Source organism: Molossus molossus, unplaced genomic scaffold (genome assembly GCF_014108415.1).
Source record: "Molossus molossus isolate mMolMol1 unplaced genomic scaffold, mMolMol1.p scaffold_m16_p_2, whole genome shotgun sequence".
Classification (NCBI taxonomy): Eukaryota; Metazoa; Chordata; class Mammalia; order Chiroptera; family Molossidae; genus Molossus; species Molossus molossus.
Genome location: NW_023425355.1, coordinates 33,756,245 through 33,778,272, shown reverse-complemented (window position 1 = coordinate 33,778,272; position 22,028 = coordinate 33,756,245). Strand labels below are relative to the sequence as shown.

Genomic DNA, 22,028 nt, shown 5'->3' with positions numbered 1-22,028 from the left:
AATATATCAGTTCAAGTGTTTCTCAGGGTGTGTGAGTGAGTGTGTGTGTTTGTACCCATGCATATGTATGTATACTTGTTTTTTTCAATACTTGTTTTTAAAATAAAAAAGGTATCATGTTACACAGTATGTTGTAACCTCTTGTTTCCTTCATTCCCTCATGACTATTTTCCACATCAATATTTATTGTGTAACTTAACCAATCCCTACGTTGGGGTATTTAAATGCATTTAATTTCTCCTTTTATAAATAACCTACCCCCAGGCCTGAAAAGCTTTGAAGATGATTTGCCAGTTGCCTTCTAGAAATTTCTGGGTGCTTCCAGAGACACTTGAGGCAGAGTAGTCGGAATGCTTTCCCATCGCGCGAGCCTGCTATCTACACGGATAGCACAACTGTGGTCTTTAGAACTTTGTAAGACTTGTCTTATCCTGCCCATTAGTCATGCAGCCTAACTGGGACTCTATTCCAGAAATCCCTACACCCTCTCCCTCTCCTCGCCTCATTCCCGCCCCTCCCCGCGCAGCCACCCCCCTCCCTCTGCGCTTTCCCGCTCCGTGGTCTGGCCTATGGCAAACGCCAAGAATTAATTAGGGGCGGGGATCAAGGAGAGGCTGTCAGGAGGTCGCCATATTTCTGTACGGCTGCCCCGAGGACGCCCGGCAGTCGGTGGGTCAGGAGAGGTGCTAACAGGGCGGGGCCGCCGCTCAGCTCTGCCGGCCTCACCCCTCCCTCCCAGGACAGGTGGCTGGAGCGCGCCCCGCCCCCGCCAGCTGCGGGTGGGAGCGAGGGAGGGCCGGCCCGGGACAGCCGCCGCCAGCTGCGACTGCGAGTGAGTGAGCTCCAGCCCGGGACGGCCGGGCGAGTAGTCTGGAGGCAGCAACCGAGTATCGTGGCGGCCAAAAAAATGCTCCTGTACCGAGGGGCCCCCGCGGGCCCTGGCGCTCCTGGCAGCGGGCTAGCCCGGCCGGGTGGCAGCCCGCAGGCATTTGGGATCCGCCTGAGTACGGTAGGTCTGGGACCTGAGGGGGCGGACGCACGCGCGGGCCCCGGGGTTGCCGTGGGGCGGCGTGCGGGGAGGGCCTGGCGGGCCGAGGCCTCATGCGGGACGGGACCTTCTCTCGCCCCCAGATGAGCCCTCGCTACCTACAGAGCAACTCCAGCAGCCACACGCGACCCTTCAGTGCCATCGCGGAGCTGCTAGGTGAGTGGCGAGGGCGGGCCTGGCCACGATCGCCCAAGGCAGTGGTGCCAACGTGGTGCCGCGGACGCGAGAGGAATGTGCGGAACCACGCGGGGTGGGCCAGGGCTGGGGTGGGGGCGTTGGGACTGGTCCTCGCTCCGCAGGCGCAGGAAGGGGACGTCTTTCTAGCAGGGACCAAGTTTCACGAATAAAGCTGAGGAAACAAGGTGATCCGGAAGAGTTAGTACCCCTCTGTGTTTTATCTCTCTGGCTTGTGATGTCCCAGGGACTTTAGGGTAGTTTAGTTAATAATCGAAAGGAGATGGGGCTCCAAGGCAGCTGGGCTCCACAGGGACTGGCTACAGATGAAAGGCGCCCAGCTAGCATAGGGGCATTGTAGAGCACCCAGTAGGGGCATGAAGAAAGGTCTGGAAAACGGAGTTTTGTTTTGTTTTTAACTTTGGAGACCAGAGAATCTGGGAATGATGGGACATTTCTTAAGAGATGACACGAGTGCATTTGGCTCTCTGTGACTTCGGAAGGCTAGGTCCCTGGTCCACGAGCGCCCTCACACCGCTGGAATGAATACTGAGCACTTAGCGTCTTGTTCCACCAATGTTTGCTTTTAAAGCGTTTGCTTGTGCTTGAAGCCAAGTACACCAGCTTTTGCAGTAGTGTGCTAAATATTGTGTGAAAAGCAAAGAAGAAAACCATTCCTGGAAAAAATGCAGCAGCATACAGAGCACATTATAAATGTATCAAAAACTTAAAGGAGGGAGAGATATTTATGGGACAAGGTAGCATAGAACAAAACCTTGAAAATGGTTTCAGAGTTCCCCAAATGAGCCTCAGTTCCTACTTAAGTAATTGCTGTGGCCTTTCACTGTGAGTTGTCTTGGACAAGACGTAGGTGGGCAGCAGGAGAGTTATTTGGAAGGGTGACTGGGAACTTTGATCATTAGTTTGACCATAAAACAGAATGCTTACAATATGTATGACTATCCATAAGAAGGTGCAGGAAAAAAGGTGACATTGACATATTTTGAGTCCTAGAGAACAGGGGCTATATATTTAAAGTTTTGCACCATGACTTCAGTGAAACTCTGCACAATGGAATAAGATCTATGTGCATGTAACTTTAAAAAAAAGGAGAGGGGAAAGTAGCAATTTACTTAGTGGAGAATGGGAGACAAATGTGTGTTTTGCTTGGCTAAGCTCACAGTGACACTGTACAAAACCATATGTATCTACTGTGTACTGAACTTTATGGGTGATTTGTAATTCTATGTACATATGATTTTTGTCTTAAGCATTAACTTAACCTAAACCTGTCCTAAGGTGTCCATGTGAGTACACATTTTTATTGAGTATTTTATATATATATGTATGTATATATATGTATACACACACACACACACATATACATGTCTGCACACAAACACACATATTTTAAATCCAAATCACAATTTGTGGTCATATTAATAATAGAGAAAAGGGAGAGCACAATGTTAACTGGTAATCCAAAACTTTCATTGTAGGTTTTCCTTCAACAGTTTTCTCCTTCACTTGTGCATTAATTTTCTAGTGAATCATTCATTCGATAAATATTTATTGAGTAGTCACTGTGGAGAAGGCCACCATGGTAGGTACAAAAATTCACTCTTCTAGTAAGGGAGATAAAATATGTACAGAAGGTGTATGTTTTTTATAACAACAAAATAAAAAGTGATTTATTGATAAAGATATACACAGCAAGTGCTGTGGGAGTTCAGAGGAGAGAGGGATGACTTCCAGCTTACCAGGAAGAGGAGGGTTAGGAAAAGCTTTGTAGACATGACATTTGAGCTGATATTTGAAGGATTGGGACATGTGGATATGGGTGTGGGGAGGGGAGGGCATTCTAGGCAAAAGTAACAACTGCATGAACAAAGGCATGAAAAATACTGAGTAGTTGAGTTTAATTAGAGCATGAAGTTCACAAATAGTCAAGATTCTAGGTCCTTAGAGAGTTTATAAAGAACTTTCACAAGTGCATTTTTAACTTAAATAGTATTATTATTATTATTATTATTATTATTATTATTCTCATCCCACAGATGAGGCTACAGACACTCAGAACATTTAATTGACTTTTCCAAGGTTACCTTTCTGGTAGGTGGCAGATCCAAGACTCAAGCAGGCCTTTTTTACTCCAAGCACCAAGTAGAGAATGAAGTTAAAGGCCCATTGAGACCAGGATGTGACTGGAAAGCTTGGATATTTGGCCTTTTAATCTGAAGTTTTCTGAGCAGAGGAATGTTATGATCAGAGCTGTGCTTCAGGAAAGTTAATCTTACAGTAGTGTATAAGATATATTGGAGAAGAGAGAGACATGGTTTTGAAAGACTGGTGAGGAGGTTATTTCAGTAATCCAGATGAGAGGGAATAAACTCTATGAGGAAGTGACAGTGGGAATAGAAATAACCAGATGTGTGAGAGTCTAGGGATGTGTATCGGGTAAAAGGGAGGGAGGGATAAAAAATGAATTTTGAATATCAAACTTGTGATCATTGGAATGCTGAGACCATGTGTGTGTGTGTAACAAAGGAAGAAGAATAGCTTGTGTCAGAAGATAATGACCTTGATTTTAGATGAGAATACTTTTAGATACTTGCAGGATGTCTGTAGGGCAGCAGCTTGACCCTGGTGAACTTGCAGGAATCTACATAGGCCATCCTTCTGGGATGGGAGAGTTGTGAAGCACTACCTCAAAGCTATCTTCCCAGGGGGGATAAATGGTGATGAAAGGAGACTTGACTTGGATGGTGAACACACAATACAATATACAGATTATGTATTATAGAATTCTAAACCTGAAACCTATAATTTTATTAACCAATGTCACCCAATAAATTCAATTTTTCAAAAAGCCATCTCCCCACTTGCCAGCCTATCTCTCCAGGGAGGCTGTCATGAGACAACTTCTAATTGCCTTCCAGGTTCTGATGAGGAATGAGGCTTTAGTCACATTGCTTTTTTTTTTTTTTTTAAAGATCAGGGACCAGATGGACCAGGTTAGGGAATGATATAACATTGCCTTCAGTCTGGTTTTTCATGCTCTTGCCTAAATGGTGGGTGAGAAGAATTAGAGATAGGGTCCTCCCACTAAAGGTAGCATGGGCCAGGTTAGAAAAGAAAAGATTCCTTGGAATCTGGTAGCACAGATTGTGTGGGCCAGGTTAGGAGATAAAGACTCCTCAGGATCTACTAGTGCAGCTCTTGCCTAAGTAGTGGGTGAGGGGAGAGGAGTAGGTATTTTCTCATTGTCCTACCTGTTCATAAGGCTGAGTGGGTTGGACCATGGGAGAAAATAGATTCCCTGGGATCTGGCAACATAAATTTTTGGAAGGTTAAGCAGCAAGAGGTAGGATTGAAATCAGCCGCCAGATTGATGCTTTATTATTATAAGTTCATTTGTTGAGGTTGATCTTGTTATTATTATAATTTCATTTGTTAAGGCTAAGTGAAAGGCCAGTTAAAACCAAAAGGAAGTGCGAAACTGAATTTACTGCTGTGACTGCCTCAATGATCTCTTCTCTGCAGCTCCAGCTGACCCTGGCCTCTTGCATGCCCCCTCCTCCCTGTACTCCACCAGCTTCCAGCCAAGGAATAAAATATCTACCTGCTTCTGTCAGCTACCTTGTAACTCCTGAAGTGCCTGTATTAAAAACTATTTGGTGTGTTTCTGTAAAGAAACACCTTGTAAAGTTTGGGCAAAATTTGCACTAAAGAAGAAAAAAGTAAAACTGATTTTATTCGAGGCCTACGAACTGATTCATTGAATGTACTGCTGTATGAATACGGAATTGGAATTGATATGTGTTACAGTTTTGAACTGTGAATGTTTGTTTATAAAGTGTTAGAAAAAATTTCTCTACGGGCAAAGTTTTCAAAGTAGACATAATGTCCTGGTGATGGACACGTTAAAGCTATCATTCTCAATGGCCCTGGCTTTTTTCTACCATCAGGAGTGACTGATAGTTCCTAAAACAATTCAAGGTCTGCTTGCCAAGTAGTTTCTTGAAACAATGTGGGCAGCTTCAAAAAGCTGGATCCTTCTGTCAGTTAAAGAAAAAAAATTAGCTGCCTTTTTTACAAAGTAAAACTTGTATTTCTAACAAAGATACTCTTGCATGTCAAACTTATAATTTCTGCCAAAAGTTGGCCCACTTGTTCTGCCTACATGAACCAGTGTTTTGGGTCCACCTAGTCCTTAAAGATGGACTCTGTCAGACCTCTTAAGTCCTTTCCAGGACTATTGGTGATGCCTTATGCCATTATGACTTTTTTTTGGGTTACAGTCAGTGACAGTTATATCACTGATTCTAGCAACATCATTGCGGCCCTTGAAATTAATCTGTGGTTTGCTTTATATAATGGACATTCCACACATCCAAGTGGTTCTACCTGATACTGTTAATTATATTGTAAAAATTGATATTTCATTATGTACAAAATTTCTCTTGCTTGTAAGGGATGTTTCCAGTGGAGAAATGCCACAGTTTGAACAGTGGTAATGGGACCAATATACAGCTAGCCACCCCCTCATTGCCCCCCACTGGATTTTTCAGCCCAGCCACATGGTATCAGTAAAGCAGTATAGGATTCCAGGGAAAGGGGAAAAGGTGAAAGGGAAAGTCTCAGTCTTGATTAAAGAGCTGGTAAAGACAGGAGTGTTTAAGAAACATATGCAACACATTGCACAAACTGCTCTCTCACTCGGGTAATTGAGTCCTAATGAGGCAATTGCACCACATGTGTCAGTGACTGACAAATATATAAACTGGCGCCTGTGGCAAAAAGATGTGGCCACTAGAAAAGGCACCCCCTGGCATTGTGGACATGGTGCATATGTTAGAATATAACGATATTTGATGTCATAGGAGTCTTAAATAATTAAGACTATCATGAAGACCTAACTCAGGAGGAATTGTGAAACTTTCTATGTTTTTTTCGACTTTAATTCTATGTTCTCCATTTAATGAGGGTTGAGCAGCCTCACCTTTAAGACTATTACAGAGTACCTAAGCAGAATCACTCTTTCTCCCTATGCAAGCTTGTTACCATCACTGGGGTCTAGGCAGGCAATTAAACGTTTTGATTTTAACCACTCTTTCAATACCTGTTAGGCTATAAACAGGGATGGTGATAATATCTGTGTTTTTTAACAGAGGAGGTGTTGTAAAAAGTAGAAAACAAGCCTGGCTGGTGTGGCTCAGTGGTTGAGTGTTGACCCATGCACCAAGAGGTCCCTGGTTCAATTTCCGGTCAGGGCACATGCTCAGGTTGTGGGCCCAATCCCCAGTAGGAGGCATGCAGGAGGTGGCCAATCGATGTTCTCTCTCATCGATGTTTCTATCTCTCTCTCCCTCTCCCTTCCTCTCTCTCTAAAATCAATGAAGAAAAAACACTTTAAAAAAGAAAGTTTAAGAAAAAGTAGAAAACAAAATTTTCACAAGTAAGCTGTAATATGTATAATATGCATCTCTTTGATCCAAAATTGTGATTTAACTCTTCTCCACAGCCACCCTTTACTGTGTATGTTCATGAGCAGTAAAGTGGCTAAAAGGAAAGAAGTAATAAAACAAAAACAGAGCAAAATGCTTTGTATATAGGAAGAGTTATTATTCCCACAGACCCTGAAGATTGAAGGGAGAAAAGCAGATCACAGTTCAGACATTATATGAAATAAAAAAATCAGCTTATAACCCCATCTGCCATCATATCTATCGTTTCCTATAACCTAGTATGTGTACTACCATTAATGCTTACTACTCACCTTCTGGGACATCCATGTGAAGGGAATAAATGACATTTGTATGTCTAATGGGCACTGAACTAGAGATTTTAATAGAATATTAGAAAAAGAGATCTAATATCACAGATTTCTACCTTTTGCAGATAATGCTGTAGATCCAGATGTATCTGCCAGGACGGTTTTTATAGATGTTGAAGAGGTCAAGAATAAATCTTGTTTGACCTTTACTGATGATGGATGTGGAATGACGCCTCATAAATTACACCGAATGCTCAGGTAAAAATGTCTTCATTCTTTGTCTCTTGTCTTGAGTTCATGAACTATAGTTAAGGCTTAGTGATTTTCTTTAATATTTTACTTTCCCTTTCTTCATTCAACAAATATTTATTGAGCATCTATTATGTGCCATGGCACTGGTTATAAAATAAATACTGTTTTTGCCCTCACAGAACATACAGTCTAGCTAGCTCTTTAGACAATTAAGCAGTAATCATAATAAAATGATAAGTGTAACAATAGGAAAGTATAGGATGCCATGGAACAAACAAGTCAGCAGGGAAACCCAATCTGATCCAGGAGGTCAGGAAAAGCATTGTAGGTGAAGTGATAGTTAAGCAGAGATCTAAGGGTGAGTAGGATAATTTAACGAGATAAAGGAACAGGGGCAAGGGATGAGAGTTCAGACAAAGAGAACAGCAAGTGTAAAGACATGGAGGCCATCATTGGACTGAGACCTTCTCCAATTTATATTAACCTAAATTACTCTTAGATCAGAAGTAATGGAATTGGGATGGTGTTTGGATTAAAACTATTAATGTATCTGGGCATAATCCAGCCTCATGAAAGATTAATAGAAGGCATTTATACACATAATCTTTTAAGGTTTTGTAGTAGAATTTCTAAGTCAGGAAATTCTCTTTTCTAGCTGCTGAAGCTGGTGATACAGATTTCTATTACCTCTCTCAGCTCAGCTAATTACTTGAAAAGGTTTGTAGTTGAGAATGTAATTTTGTCCTTTATTATACTTCACATATCACTCAGTGAAAGGTGAGTATTTTCTTACCTCCTTCCTTCTCTCTTCCTTTTTTAGTAGATGAGGTTGATTACTCTCCATGTGGCTTCCTGAACTAGTGCATGAAGCATGAGTAACAGTGGACAGGTTCTATGGAGGGGAAAGGGCTTCACACTAGAGAACTTGAAAACATTTATTTAATTGTAGTTCTCTTTGAAGGTGTTCTAATTCTGTAGCCCTGTTTGTAGGGAAATCCCTTTAATCCATCAAAGAAAATACATTAAATTTGAGCATAACTAATTATAAACTTGGTTATGTTTTACCACTCAGCGTTCTGGGTACCTGTGTCTCAGATCCTCATAATTAGAAGAATATTTGAGGAAATCTTATCTTCTAGTGTGATAAGAAAGTGGCCATTGGTTAAGTTATGGAGATGGCCTTATATTTTAACTTATAACATCACTTTTATCTCCTAAATGGAATATTTTATATTAAGATAAATACAATTTTAGATGGGATGGAACCAAAATATTTATATGTCTAACTCTGTATGTATTAGTTTTTGTTTTTTCTTTTCTAAATCACTTATCTTCTTACTGACTCCTTCCCACCACATCTTATTCCAGTGACATAGGTGTCACATAGTAGGCCCAGCAGATCTTATTGCTTTCCATTTCATCTGTGGGACTACACCTGTGAAAGTTGGTGCTTATAGTTACAAGGCAGGAGGAAGAAGGAGGATGTTTTTTTAATTTTTTAATCTGTTTTATTGATTTTTAAAAGAGAGAGAGATAGAAACATCGATGTGAGAGAGAAACATCTGTCAGCTGCCTCCTGCACTTCCTCCACTGGGGATCAAGACCGTATGTGCCCTGACTGGGAATCGAACCAGGACCTCTCAGTCCATGGGACGGCACTCAATCCATTGAACCACACTGCCCGGGCAGAAGGAGGATGGTTTTAAAACAATTGCAACAATATTTGTTCCAGATTTATTCAACAAAATTTTTAAGAATAGTTTATTGTTTGTTGACTTTTTTAGAGAGAGGGAAAGGGAGAGAGAAAAAAAAAAAAACATCAAGGAGAGAGTGCAACATCCATTGACCACCTCCTGCACACCCCCCACCAGGAATTGAGCCTACAACCTGGGCATGTGCCCTGACCGGGAATCGAACTGGCGACCTTTGGTGCCCAGGACAAGACACAACCAACTTAGCTACACTAGTCAGAGCCATTCAACAAAATTTTACTGAACACTTATGTGAAAGTCACTGGAGATAAAGTGGTGAGCCAGGTAGACATGATTCTTGCTCTCAAGGGGCTGACAGTTTAATCAGAAGTATAGAAAATAATTAACTAATAGCAATACTACTAAATAGGCTATCCCACCTAATGATGAGTGCTATGAAGGAAGAGTACTGCCCTGGCCAGTTTTTCTCAGCGGTTAGAACGTTGGCCCGCGGACCAGAGAGTTCTGTGTTCAGTTCCTGCTAAGGGCACATACCTCAGTTGCAGTTTGTCCCTGGCCCTGGTTGGGGTCATGCGGGTGGCAACCAGTCGATGTGTCTCTCTCACATCAATGTTTCTCTCTTCCTCCCTCTCTTCCTCCCACTCTATCTGAAAATAAAAATGTCTTCGGGTGAGGATTAAAAAAAAAAAAAGAAGGAAGAGTACAGCTTCTATGAGAGTACGTAACAGAGGGATCTGCTCTAATCTATGGAATCCAAAAAGGCTACCCTGAATAAATGACACTTGAGTTGAAATATGAAAGATGTGTATCATTCATTTAAAATTTCATTTATTTTCCAAGGAAAAAAGCAGACCTAAACAGTCAGACCTTTTTCACCATAGCATTTTTTGGCATTATCATGCTAAGTATGTTTCCCGATTTGAGCTGGGAAATTGTCCCTCATATTTAAAAATTAATTGTTAATGAGTCCTGGATTATGTATGGTATATGTGCTGGATTTTATTTCTGATCACATCTTAAAACAGGCTTGAATCTGTTAGAAGGTCTCATTTATTTAGAAGAGATCATTTAATACAACTTTAACTTCTAGCCAAGGATTCCACTTACCACAATTTCTTTTTTAAATAATTGAACTTTAAAGGTAGCTTTGAAAATTGTTAAGTGTATTAATTTTTTCTTATATTGGTTTGGGGGCATATTACTTTTTTATATTTGGAAAAATAATAGAGGTAAATATGCAAAATTATTAAGGCTACAGAAATTCTATTTGATCTATAACATTTCTTATAATCCTATCCTTTCCAGCTCTTTATGCTAATCTTTCTGTTTTCAGGCTAATAAAATAGTTATGTAATTGTAGCCACAGTTTCTTCCATAAATATAGAATCCCATGTAAATCAAATTACAAAGAAAAAGCCTATCATTAAATTTCTATAATGTCCACAATTAATTCTCTTTAGCTTCTGCAGTTAGTTTGTGAACCAGCTAGTCTATATATTCAGCTGCCTTTTGAACAAGGTAGAAAACCTCTTCTTTCAGAGGTCAAGGATTAAAAGTAGCCACAGATCCATGGATTGAAGGTACTTGCTACCTTTGCTCAGAAGTGCATTTTCTAGTAGGTCATGTCTAAAACAACAGCAGGCCCCGCCCATGTGAACATCGACCCATGCGAACATCAACCCATGCACCAAGAGGTCGCTGGTTCAATTCCTGTTCAGGGCACATGCCCAGGTTTTGGGCCCAATCCCCAGTGTGGAGCATGCAGGAGGCAGCCAATCGTTCTCTCTCATCGACGTTTCTCTCTCTCCCTTTCTCTTCCCCTCTCTCTAAAAATCAATAAAAAAGAAAAAAGAACCAACAGCAGTGCACTTAGCAGTCTTTTATTCTTTTATATTGCATATTACATCACCAATATATCTAGGAAACAGCAGTGTTCACCCTTGTATGTCCATGGATTTGCTAAGGTTAGTTTCATTGGTCAGAGTCCCAATTTAAATCCACCTCTCTAGCCCTGACCTATTGGCTCAGTGGTTAGAGCACTGGCTGGCAGACCAGTTAGTCCCAGGGTCAGTTCTGGTCATGAGCATATACCTCAGTTGTGGTTCGTCCCTGGCCCTGGTTGGGGTTGTGCGGGAGGCATCCAGTCGATGTGACCCTCTCACATCGATGTCTATTTCTCTCTCTCTCTCTCTCTCTCTTTCTCTCTCTCTCTCTCTCTCTCTCTCTCTCTCTCTCTCTCTCTCCCCCTTCCCCCCCCAATCTATCAGAAGATAAATAGAAAAAATATCCTTGGGTGATGATTTAAAAAAATAATAAATCCACCTCTCTAGATTCTAGAATCTTGACATTTTAATAAAGTCAAGAGCAAGGTGTCTTCCTGGATTCCACTCAAAGAGCTGATATCCTAGCCCTCTTGGTATGTAAACACTGTCTCTTACATGAGAAGATGGAATGGGACTTAGAGAAGAGAGACTACCTATCTAAGTCAAGCTATCTCTGTGGAAAATGAGTGAGCCATACTGAACTATATAACATTCATTCCTACAATTTTGTTGTTTATTGTGATGGCTTTTATATTAGGTAATTATTTGATTGGTATCTGACATCCATTCTGCAATTTTCATTTAAATAGAATACCTAACATGGAACTGTTAAGTGAAATAAAAACACATGGGAAGAATTAAGTGGACCATAACAATAATATCCAGAGCTTCTAGATTCTCTCTTCTCATTATTCTTATCATTTTCCATTTCTCATTCTGGCCCTGCCTTACTGCTTACTTTCTCAACCTTGTACAGTCATTTGGTCTTCTCAAACTAAATAACACAGTCAGGGTTTATATTCACAAAGGGAAAAAGAGATAACAGATGTCAGGAAAGGCAGGAATGGCTAGAAAATTAAGAGTTATATAGTCTATTTTCACTACTTTCTCTTGACTACCTAATTGAAACTTTTGTAGCATTAGAGAGGGTTTAAGTTCAGACAAAACACATAGATTTATTTCACATTCTAGGTTACTATTTATGAAGAGCCCTGAGTTTTTTGTATGATATTAGATCTGAAGTAAAACTAGAGGGTTACACATGGCAATTCTCAGAATGACTTCTAGAGTTAGTTTAAAATTCAAGTTTGAATACTACTTTATAAAATATTGTGCATACAATATGTAATTTAATCCTCACAATGACCACATTGTTTTTCTAGCCAGTTTTTTCATAAGAGGAATAGGAATGCCTTAATCTTATCAACTTGTATAAGTTTATTTCCTGCAATACTAAGGCCCATAGACAACAGAAACACAACACTCTTTTGGGATTTTCAAAGGAACTACAGCCCTAGAAATTACTTTTCTCTGTGGTTATATTTATTTGTAGGGTGCACAAAGCTCTTGTAAATTGTCTACTCGAGAAGGACTTAATGGTATTATTGTATAACACTTTGAAATAGAAAATTGAAAGTTGGTACTTCTTTTTAGGGAATAAACACAAACCACAGTTTTCAGGAAGTGGAAACAGGCAACTCAACCCTGCTTAAAAGTATAAGAGCCAAGGCCATGCTCCTCAGACATGGCATACAGAGTGTCTATTTTATTGATGTTGGAGAAGCATCTAATCCATAATATATGAAATATTTTCTTAGACTGTAAACCATAAAGGCAAGAATCGTGTCTCTTTTATTAACAGTTTTGTTTCCAGTACTTAGCACAATTCATGGCACTTAATAGGTACTTAGTAAATATTTATTGAAAGAATGGTGGTGTACAACATTTTAAACTTAGTCAATCTCGAGAGAAAAAATTCTTAAAGTTAATTTTATATGTGGTGAGGGAAGATATATGAGGAAGATAATCATCATTTTCTAGATTTCATATCTTTAATTATTTTTATTTTATTATTTCATTCCATGTTTGAATGGAGAATATATGAAAGGGAAATGATCTGGCTCCAAGGTTAAGCTGATTGATCATAAGAGGCTACAGAGATTGTTGAGGTGACTCAGTAAAATGTCCTTAATAGAACAAGAGAGACTTTATACTGCAGCTGTTTGGTGATATTCAGAGGCAGAACTACCTATTTTTATCCCTTGGCCACATTCCAATGAACTGTCCTAGCAGATGGAGCAGAGGATAAGAATTGGAAGGGTTATCTTTTGGGTGGAGAGTAAATAGTTAAGATATATAACCTTTGACTTTCAGATTTCTAGAGGGTGATGTAACCAGTTACAGGAATGCCTAGGCTGATACCTCTGACCAGTGGCACTATCTGGTACTTTTGTTACCCTCTATACAATGTACTCGGAGATGACCACCCTTTCTACCCAACCCAAACCTTACTATTAGTGATCAGAGCCATTTTATCTAGACAAAAAGGCAGCTACCCATGGCCTTCTCCAGCTATCTTTGTTAATAAAAAGAGGCCACCTTTACATTTATAAAGTGTGACACTAATGTACACACAAACCACACAGGAAAATCAGTCCCATTCCCCCATAACAATTTCCTATGTTTTTAACTTAATAGTTTTTTCCCAGAAATATCAAAAGAAAAAAGGAGTAACTCTTTACAAGTGTTATTCATTTGTAAGCTAAACATTCTGCCTGTCACCTATCTTAGAATGCTTTTTATCTTTATGGTTTATTTTTTTCTGATTTCTTTTTTTTGTGTGTGTAATTACAGCTTTGGCTTTACAGATAAAGTAATAAAGAAGAGCCAGTGTCCCATCGGGGTCTTTGGTAATGGTTTCAAGTCAGGCTCCATGCGGCTAGGAAAGGACGCTCTTGTCTTCACCAAGAATGGGGGTACTCTCACTGTTGGACTCCTATCACAGACCTACCTGGAATATGTCCAGGCCCAGGCAGTTATTGTACCAATTGTTCCATTCAACCAGCAAAACAATATCCTTTCTGGAAATGGAGACTGTTGGTTAAAAATTAGTCTAATCTGATATTTTGATAGAAACCTCTTTCTTCAGGTCAAATCCAGCTATCAATTCAACTGTTTTAAATTTAACTTGACTCTATCTACCCTTATTAAACATTTTTTTAAATAAGTGACCATTGACAGAAGTCTAGAAATGTTTTTGTTGTATGGAAAATTTCACTGTTATGTGATTTGATCTCTATCTCTCCCATACCACCTCTCCCTTAGTAAAGTCCTCCCTCTCTTTATTTTTCCCCTAAGGGTAGCTACATGTGTATCATACTCTTAGAAACATTCTATTCATCAGCTTATCTGATGGCAGAATCACTCATTTCCCCATTCTTGGCAAGTTATTATTTCTGTTAGATACCAGATCATCTTGACCCAAACAATACAGCAGTAAAGTTTGAACTCATTGCTTCTAAAGGGTTTAAAATTCAGCCTTTGATCTATTTGTAAATATAGGACTATCTTTATTTACATTATATTTTTGAAGCTATGTTCTGCAGGGGTAGCTGATTTTTGTGTTTGTCTCTACAACCTTTCTTCATTTTGCCTTTTCCTTTCTTCTGTAGCAGTAATGCCCATGTTTTATATTTCTATGTCTATATTTTGCCTAAACATCTAATTCAAAAGGCAGATCTTCCTAAGTGATAGCATCCTCTTAAAATATTAATTTTTCTTTGACTGTATTTGGTTTTACAAAAAATGATTATTACTGAGGATTCCTTGCCCAGCCTAGAAGCCATCTTGAACTATTCAGTTTTCAACAGTGAAAATGACCTGCTGTCCCAGTTTGATGCCATTCCAGGCAAAAAAGGCACTCGTGTTCTCATTTGGAACATTCGCAGGTATAGTATACCAAGGGTGATTGACTCTAATAAGCAAAGGTAGTATGATGGAAGTAAATTTTAATACATTTCTAGAGAAGCAGATTGGATAACTTTTGATAGATATTTGTAGCTCATTGCATACTTTTTCTTAACTTTCTTACAACCACAGCTGTATGAGATAGTGGTTTTTATTAGTAAAATGTGGAGCTTGGTAAGGCAGAGACATGCATATCCTGAGGCTATTGCCACAAATAATCAAGACAGTTCAATGTTATTCTAAAATATTTAGAATCCAATATAAATATCTATTTTATATTCATGGACACTGTTTTGAGATAGGTAAATGATAGTTATTTAACTTATTTGACAATGAAAATAAAGTATGAAGAACAGACATTAACACGTGTTTCCCTTAAGATCTGGAACAAGACAGGGATGTCTGCTTTCACCATTCCTATTCAACATAGTACTAGAAGTCCTAGTTACAGCAATCAGACAAGAAAAAAAATAAAAGGCATCCAAATTAGAAATGAGGAAATAAAATTGTCATTAATCATAGATGATGTGATATTGTACATAAAAATCCACCAAAAAATGCTAAGTTTAATAAGTGAATTCAGCAATGTAGCAGGATACAAAATTAACATCTGGAAATCAATGGCATTTTTATACACCAATAATGAACTCGCAGAAAGAGAAACTAAAAATGCAATCCCATTTACCATTGCAACAAAATAGTAAGATACCTATGAATAAACTTAACCAAGAAGGTAAAAGACCTGTACTTGGAAAATTATGACACTGAAAAAAGAAATTGAAGAAGATGCAAATAATTGGATGCATATACTGCGTTCATAGATTGGAAGAATTAACATCATTAAAATGTCCATAATACTTAAAGCAATCTATAAATTCAACACAATTCCTGTTAAAATACCAATGGCATATCTAGAACAAATATTACAAAAATATATATGGAACTCAAAAGATCCTGAATAGCCACAGCAATCTTGAGAAAGAACAACAAATTTGGAGGAATCACACTACCTGATATCAAGCTATACTACAAGGCCATAGTAATCAAAACAACATGATACTGGCATAAAAACAGACATATAGATCAATGGAACAGAATACAGAGCCCAGAAATAAACCCACCCCTTTATAGTCAATTAATATTTGACAAAGGAGGGAAAAACATGCAATGGGCTAAAGATAGCCTATTCAATAAATGATGTTGGGAAAATTGGACAGATAAATGCAAAAAAATTAAACTAGACCATCTTCTTACGCCATACACAAGAATAAATTTAAAATGGATAATAGACTTAAATGTAAGTCACGAAACCATAAAAATCCTAAAAGAAAACTTAGGCAGTAAAATCTCGGACATTTCTCAAAGCAATATTTTTTTCTGATAAATCTCCTCAAGCAAGCAAAACAAAAGAAAAAATAAACAAATGGAAATATATCAAACTATAAAGGTTTTGCAAAGCAAAGGAAACCATAGACAAAATAAAAAGACAACCCACTGAATGGGAAACCATATTTGATGATACAGCCCATAGGGGTTAATATGAAAAATTTATAAAGAACTTATAAAACTCAACACTAAAAAAAATAAACAATCCAATTAAAAAATGAGCACAGGACCTGAATAAACACTTCTCCAAAGAGGACACGATGGCCAATACAAATGAAAATATGCTAATCATCAGACAAATGCAAATTAAAACCACAGTGAGATATCACCTCACAACTGTCAGAATAGTTTTTTTTTTTTTTTTTATCCTCACCCGAGGATATTTTTCCATTTTTTGTACAGATAGAATGGGAGGGAGAGAGAGGAAGGGAGAGAGAGTGAGAAACATCGACGTGAAGGGACACATCGAGTGGCTGCCACCCGCACGACCAACCAGGGCCGGGGACAAACTGCAACCGAAGTACGTGCCCTTAGCGGGAACCGAACCCGGGTATCTCCGGACCGCAGGCCGACGCTCTAACCGCTGAGCCAAACTGGCCAGGGTAACAACTGTCAGAATAGTTATCATCAATAAATCAACAAACAGCAAGCGTTGGTGATGATGTGGAAAAGGGAACCCTCTTGTACTGCAGATTGGTGCAGCCACTGTGAAAAGCAGTATGGAGTTACCTCAAAAAATTCAAAATGGAACTGCCTTATGACCCAGTCATTCCACTCCTGTGAATTTATATGAAGAAACCCGAAACACTAATTCAGAGGAATATATTCACCCTTACGTTTATTGCAGCATTATTCACAATAGCTAAGATCTGGAAACAGCCCCAGTGCTCATCAGTAGATGAGTGGGTACATTTACACAATGGAATACTACTTGGCCATAAAAAGGAAGAAAAATTTACCCTTTGTAACAGCATGGATGGACCTAGAGAACATTATGCTAAGTGAAATAAGCCAAAGAGAAAGACAAGTATCATATTATTTCACTCATGTGAAATTTAATTTACACAATGAACTAACAAGCAAAATAGAGACAGACTCGTAGAGAGCAAGCTGACAGCTCTGGTGGGGCAAATGTTGGGGGTGGAGAGATTGAGCAAAATAAAAGACAGAGAAAGAATTCATGGACATGAATAACAATGTGGCGATTTTGGGGAGGAGGAGGGTGAGTGGAAGTAGAAGAGCGTATGGGGGGATGAATGGTGAAGAAAAATAAAATAGATTAAAAATGATAAAAATGGGACTGCCTATGACCCGGTGATTCCACTTCTGGGAATTTATCCAAAGAAACCTGAAATACTAATTCAAAAGAATATATGCACCCTTATGTTCATTGCAACATTATTTACAGTAGCCAAGATTTGGAAGCAGTCCAAGTGTCCATCAGTAGATGAGTGGTTAAAAAAAACCGTGGTACATTTACACAATGGAATACTACTGAAATATTTGGCTGTAAAAAAAAAAAAGGAAATTTTATCCTTTGCAATAGCATGAATGGACCTGAAGAACATTATGCTAAGTGAAATAAGCCAGTTAGAAAAAGACAAATACCACATGATCTCACTTATATGAGGAGTCTAATGAACAAATTGAACTAACAAACAAAACAGAGACAGACTCATAGATAGCAGGCTGACAGCTGTGGTGGGGGATTGGGAAACTGGGTGGGGGGTTGAAGGGATTGAGCAAAAAAGAGAAAAATCTTATGGACACAGCAGGGTGGTGATTGCCCAGGGGTGGGGGGAGGGGGGAAGGTGGAAGAGGGTATGGGGAGATAGATGGAGATGGAAGGAGACTTCATTTGTGGTGGTGAACACACAATACAGTGTACAGATGAAGTGTTGAAGAATTGTGCACCTGAAACCTGTATAATTTTGTTAACCAGTGTCACCACAATAAACTCAGTAAAAAGGAAAAAAAAATAGACATTAGAGTAATAAAGCACAACACAAACTTTAAAAATAAGGACCTCAGTATTAGTGCTTTAAAGTAGCTGAATTAGAAGTAGAAAAACATTTGAAGCCGATAAATTTGAACTATAATGAGGCTGGCTTCAGGTTATGTGTTGAGAGCTAATAAAACAATCTAAAAATACTATAGAATATGTCATTTGTTTAACCTAGTCATGTCAAATGGAATATATTTAACAGTGTCCACTAAAACCTAAAAATCTTAATATAAAATAGAGGTGTTATTTTCATGTTTCATAGAACAGAGTATCATTTATATATATTTTCTCCTTAAGTCAAGTATTTCACCTCATTAAACTTATATAAAAACTGTGTTGCCCTGGCTGGGTAGCTCAATTGGTTAGAGCTTTGTCCCCATACACCAAGGTTGTGGGTTCTATCCCTGGTCAGGGCACATACAAGAAACAACCAATGGATGCATAAATAAGTGGAAACAACAAATTGATGTTTCTGTCTTTCTTCCCCTGCTAAAATCAATGAATAAAAAAGTTTTTAAAACATACTGATTTGTATGGAAAGTATTTTCAACTAAAAGTAAGGGTTTTCACACATTGTTAATTTAGATCTTCCTTTGTCTTACTGTGAAAACCTCAAATAATATTTCTATTATAAAAGATAATTTTCCTGAGGTATTGTCACTGATTTAAACACATTAAGCAGACTTTTTTTCTTTGTACATTGTTTCTCAATTATACAGTAGTAGATGTTATGCAGATAAATGATTCTATGGTCACATAACTTTAGGAAAAGCTGGCTTAAAGTTTACCATACTGTTTTATTGCAGGACTTTTCAGAGGCTTTAATATACTAATGTTATTTCAATATGCATTGAAAACATATAAGAGCAATATAGTATGAGTATAACCCAATTTCAAAAAATGTTTCTCTGAACCTCTTTTTCTTGGATGATGAATGGTGAGGGGCAAGGACAGGGAACCTCCTCAGAGAATGTAAGTGGGGTGGGGTAGAAAGAATCAGAAGTATCCTGGAAAATTCAGAATATACTATTATAGTGACATGGGCTTTATAAAAGCTACATACCATAATGGCTCTGTTCCAGACTTAAAGAAGGAGCTACATTTTTACCCTGGCCGGTTTGGCTCAGCAGTTAGAGTGTCCGCCTGCAGACCAGAGAGTACTGGGTTCCGTTCCCCTAAGGGCACGTACCTCAGTTGTAGTTTGTCCCCAGCCCTGGTTGGGGTCGTGTGGGTGTCAACCAGTCGATGTGTCTCTCTCACATCGATGTTTCTCTCTCTCTCTTCCCCCGTCTCCCTCCTGCTGTATCTGAATTACAAAAAATATCCTCAGGTGAGGATAAAAAAAAAAAAAAGAAAGAAAAAAGAAGGAGCTACATTTTCATCACAGCAGCTCTGAGCTTGCAAAGCCTGAAGTATGAGGGAGGTATCACTAGAGCTTTGCAGTGGCTCTGAGGGCCAGAAATTATTTTCAAATTTATTGGCGCATGCCACCAATCTACCTTTCCTGCCCTCCTCCTCCCTTTCTCCTCCCCTTCCCCTTCCCCTTCGCAGTCCCCTGCTTCCCTCCCCTCCCCTCCCCTCCCCTCCCCTCCCCTCCCCTCCCCTCCCCTCCCCTCCCCTCCCCTCCCCTCCCCTCCCCTCCCCTCCCCTCCCCTCCTTTGTTTGTCTCTCTCTCAGTATTTTGGGGTACTACTGTTGCACAGAACACATTTGGAAAATACTGTTCTTATGTATGTATGTTTTCTCCATAACCCATCAAGGACAAAGATGGGTCTGGGCTTTTTTCCCTGGCATCTGTTAGTGATATAACCCATAGTCTTGGAATGGACTACAGCTAAGTAACTCAAAATGGTTCTGAGAAGAAGAAAGGTCCTTATGAAAGGAATATGGGTACTATTATATTTAAGTGATAATTCCATAAATTATATTCTAGAGAACTAGCAAATATATGCTGGTTCTATAATAACCTTTTTTCCTTCTATGAAATAAGATCTGGAGAAATCTCAATATCTCATTAGTTCTTACACAGTTAATGAAATTAGAAGTAAGTTTTATTCATCTATTCAGTTAGAGAAAATGACATTGTATGACCTACCCAACAATACCTAGAAAGTTGTGATCTATTTTATGAGGTCCTTCTTTGAGGATAACTGACATCCACTTGATTTATAAGATCACATACATACACACCTTCCTTTTTTTCCCTTCTGTACTTGGCATTACCAACTCTATGAAACATAGTAGATTTGTTTAGGCTGCAAATACCCTAAATATTGTGTGTTCTTTAAACTGAGTAGTTTGTAGTTCAGTACTGGTAGTCAGGTAAAGAAATAGGTATCTGAGTTTGGGCTCATATTGTTTCTTTTCTCTTGGGTTCCTAGTGCATTTTTGTCCTTTGGAACCAGTTTTTGTTAGATTGGTACTTGTCTCTTTTACCCAGAAATAAAGATGGAAAGTCTGAGTTGGACTTTGATACAGATCAATATGACATCCTGGTATCAGACTTTGGCACAGAAGAAAAAGAGACTGGTGGTGTTACCTCTGAACTGCCAGAAACAGAGTATTCTTTAAGGGTGAGTAAGAATGGTTTTTCTTCAACAATGAGAGGTAAGATCTCCTGTAACATGAAAATTTATATAACAATATTTCACTTTACTTATATAAAGCTGACAGCCTTTTAGCCCTGTGTTAGGATTCCTTTTCAGTGTTTCAACCAAAAGATTTTAGCAAATAGATTCATCATCACTTTAGTATGGTAGTGATCATAACATGGTATGGAAATAGCAAAATCTTTGCCCAGGATAGAACTCAGTTGCTAGCAGTGATTTAAGGGGATGTCAGTAGAATTGTCAATATCATATAATAACTTTCCCTTCACTGTTCCATAGGCATTTTGTGGTATTCTTTATATGAAGCCAAGAATGAAAATTTTTCTGCGTCAAAAGAAGGTGACTACCCAGATGATTGCCAAGAGCCTGGCCAATGTAGCATATGATATCTATAAACCTACCTTCACAGTATCCTTACAACTACATGAAGTTTATCTCTTCAGTTCAGAATTAAATTTCAAAATTGGCACAGAAAAACAAAAATCTTTCCTTTTCTAATTCAGAAATATATGTCATAATCCAAATCCTATTATAGTATACTCTGTAGTTCTTAAATGTCTATCTATGCACCATTATTTTTTAGAAACCACCTGGAAATTATTAAAATAATACAGAATCCCAAGACTTTGGAGATTCTGGTTTAATAGATTCCAAAATCTCTTTTTTTTTTTTTTTTATCCTCACCCGAGGATATTTTTCCATTTTTTGTACAGATAGAGTGGGAGGGAGAGAGAGGAAGGGAGAGAGAGTGAGAAACATCGACGTGAAGGGACACATCGAGTGGCTGCCACCCGCACGACCAACCAGGGCCGGGGACAAACTGCAACCGAAGTACGTGCCCTTAGCGGGAACCGAACCCGGGTCTCTCCGGACCGCAGGTCGACACTCTAACCGCTGAGCCAAACTGGCCAGGGCCAAAATCTCTTTTTTTAAGTAAGAAATATTATTTATTTTTAAATTCCCAACTAGTTTTAATGAGTAGCCAGATTTGAGACTCTCTCTTTTAAGGTTCACACCATTTGGTTTGTATTGGAGTTTTGTTATGTAGTACATTGAAATAAGCAAAATGTTAACTGAAACTTGTTAATCTTTTGTACATAGCATGATTTTTTGTCATGACAAGACCAGACTTATGTTGATGGAAGTTGAGAGAGTGGAAATTCACGGTTGAGACAAATTCAAGGGGTGAGAAATATTCAGTAGGTTTGACTTAGATTTCCTTTTACTTCTCATAATTGCAACCACTCAGAGAAATACTCATTTTCAGTTCTACCCTT

At 38.9% G+C, this 22,028-nt stretch overlaps 1 protein-coding gene across 1 annotated transcript in view; it reads left to right on the top strand.

Moving 5' to 3' along the window:
• Positions 1-1,101: 1,101 nt before the first annotated feature.
• The window catches only part of MORC4 (MORC family CW-type zinc finger 4), a 74,451-nt gene continuing 53,524 nt past the window's right edge, over positions 1,102-22,028 (top strand). The window contains exons 1-6 of the mRNA XM_036271207.1: positions 1,102-1,204; positions 7,124-7,256; positions 13,639-13,856; positions 14,585-14,732; positions 20,583-20,715; positions 21,031-21,159. Coding sequence (XP_036127100.1) covers positions 1,102-1,204; positions 7,124-7,256; positions 13,639-13,856; positions 14,585-14,732; positions 20,583-20,715; positions 21,031-21,159 — 864 coding nt within the window. The remainder of the gene's footprint in view (positions 1,205-7,123; positions 7,257-13,638; positions 13,857-14,584; positions 14,733-20,582; positions 20,716-21,030; positions 21,160-22,028) is intronic.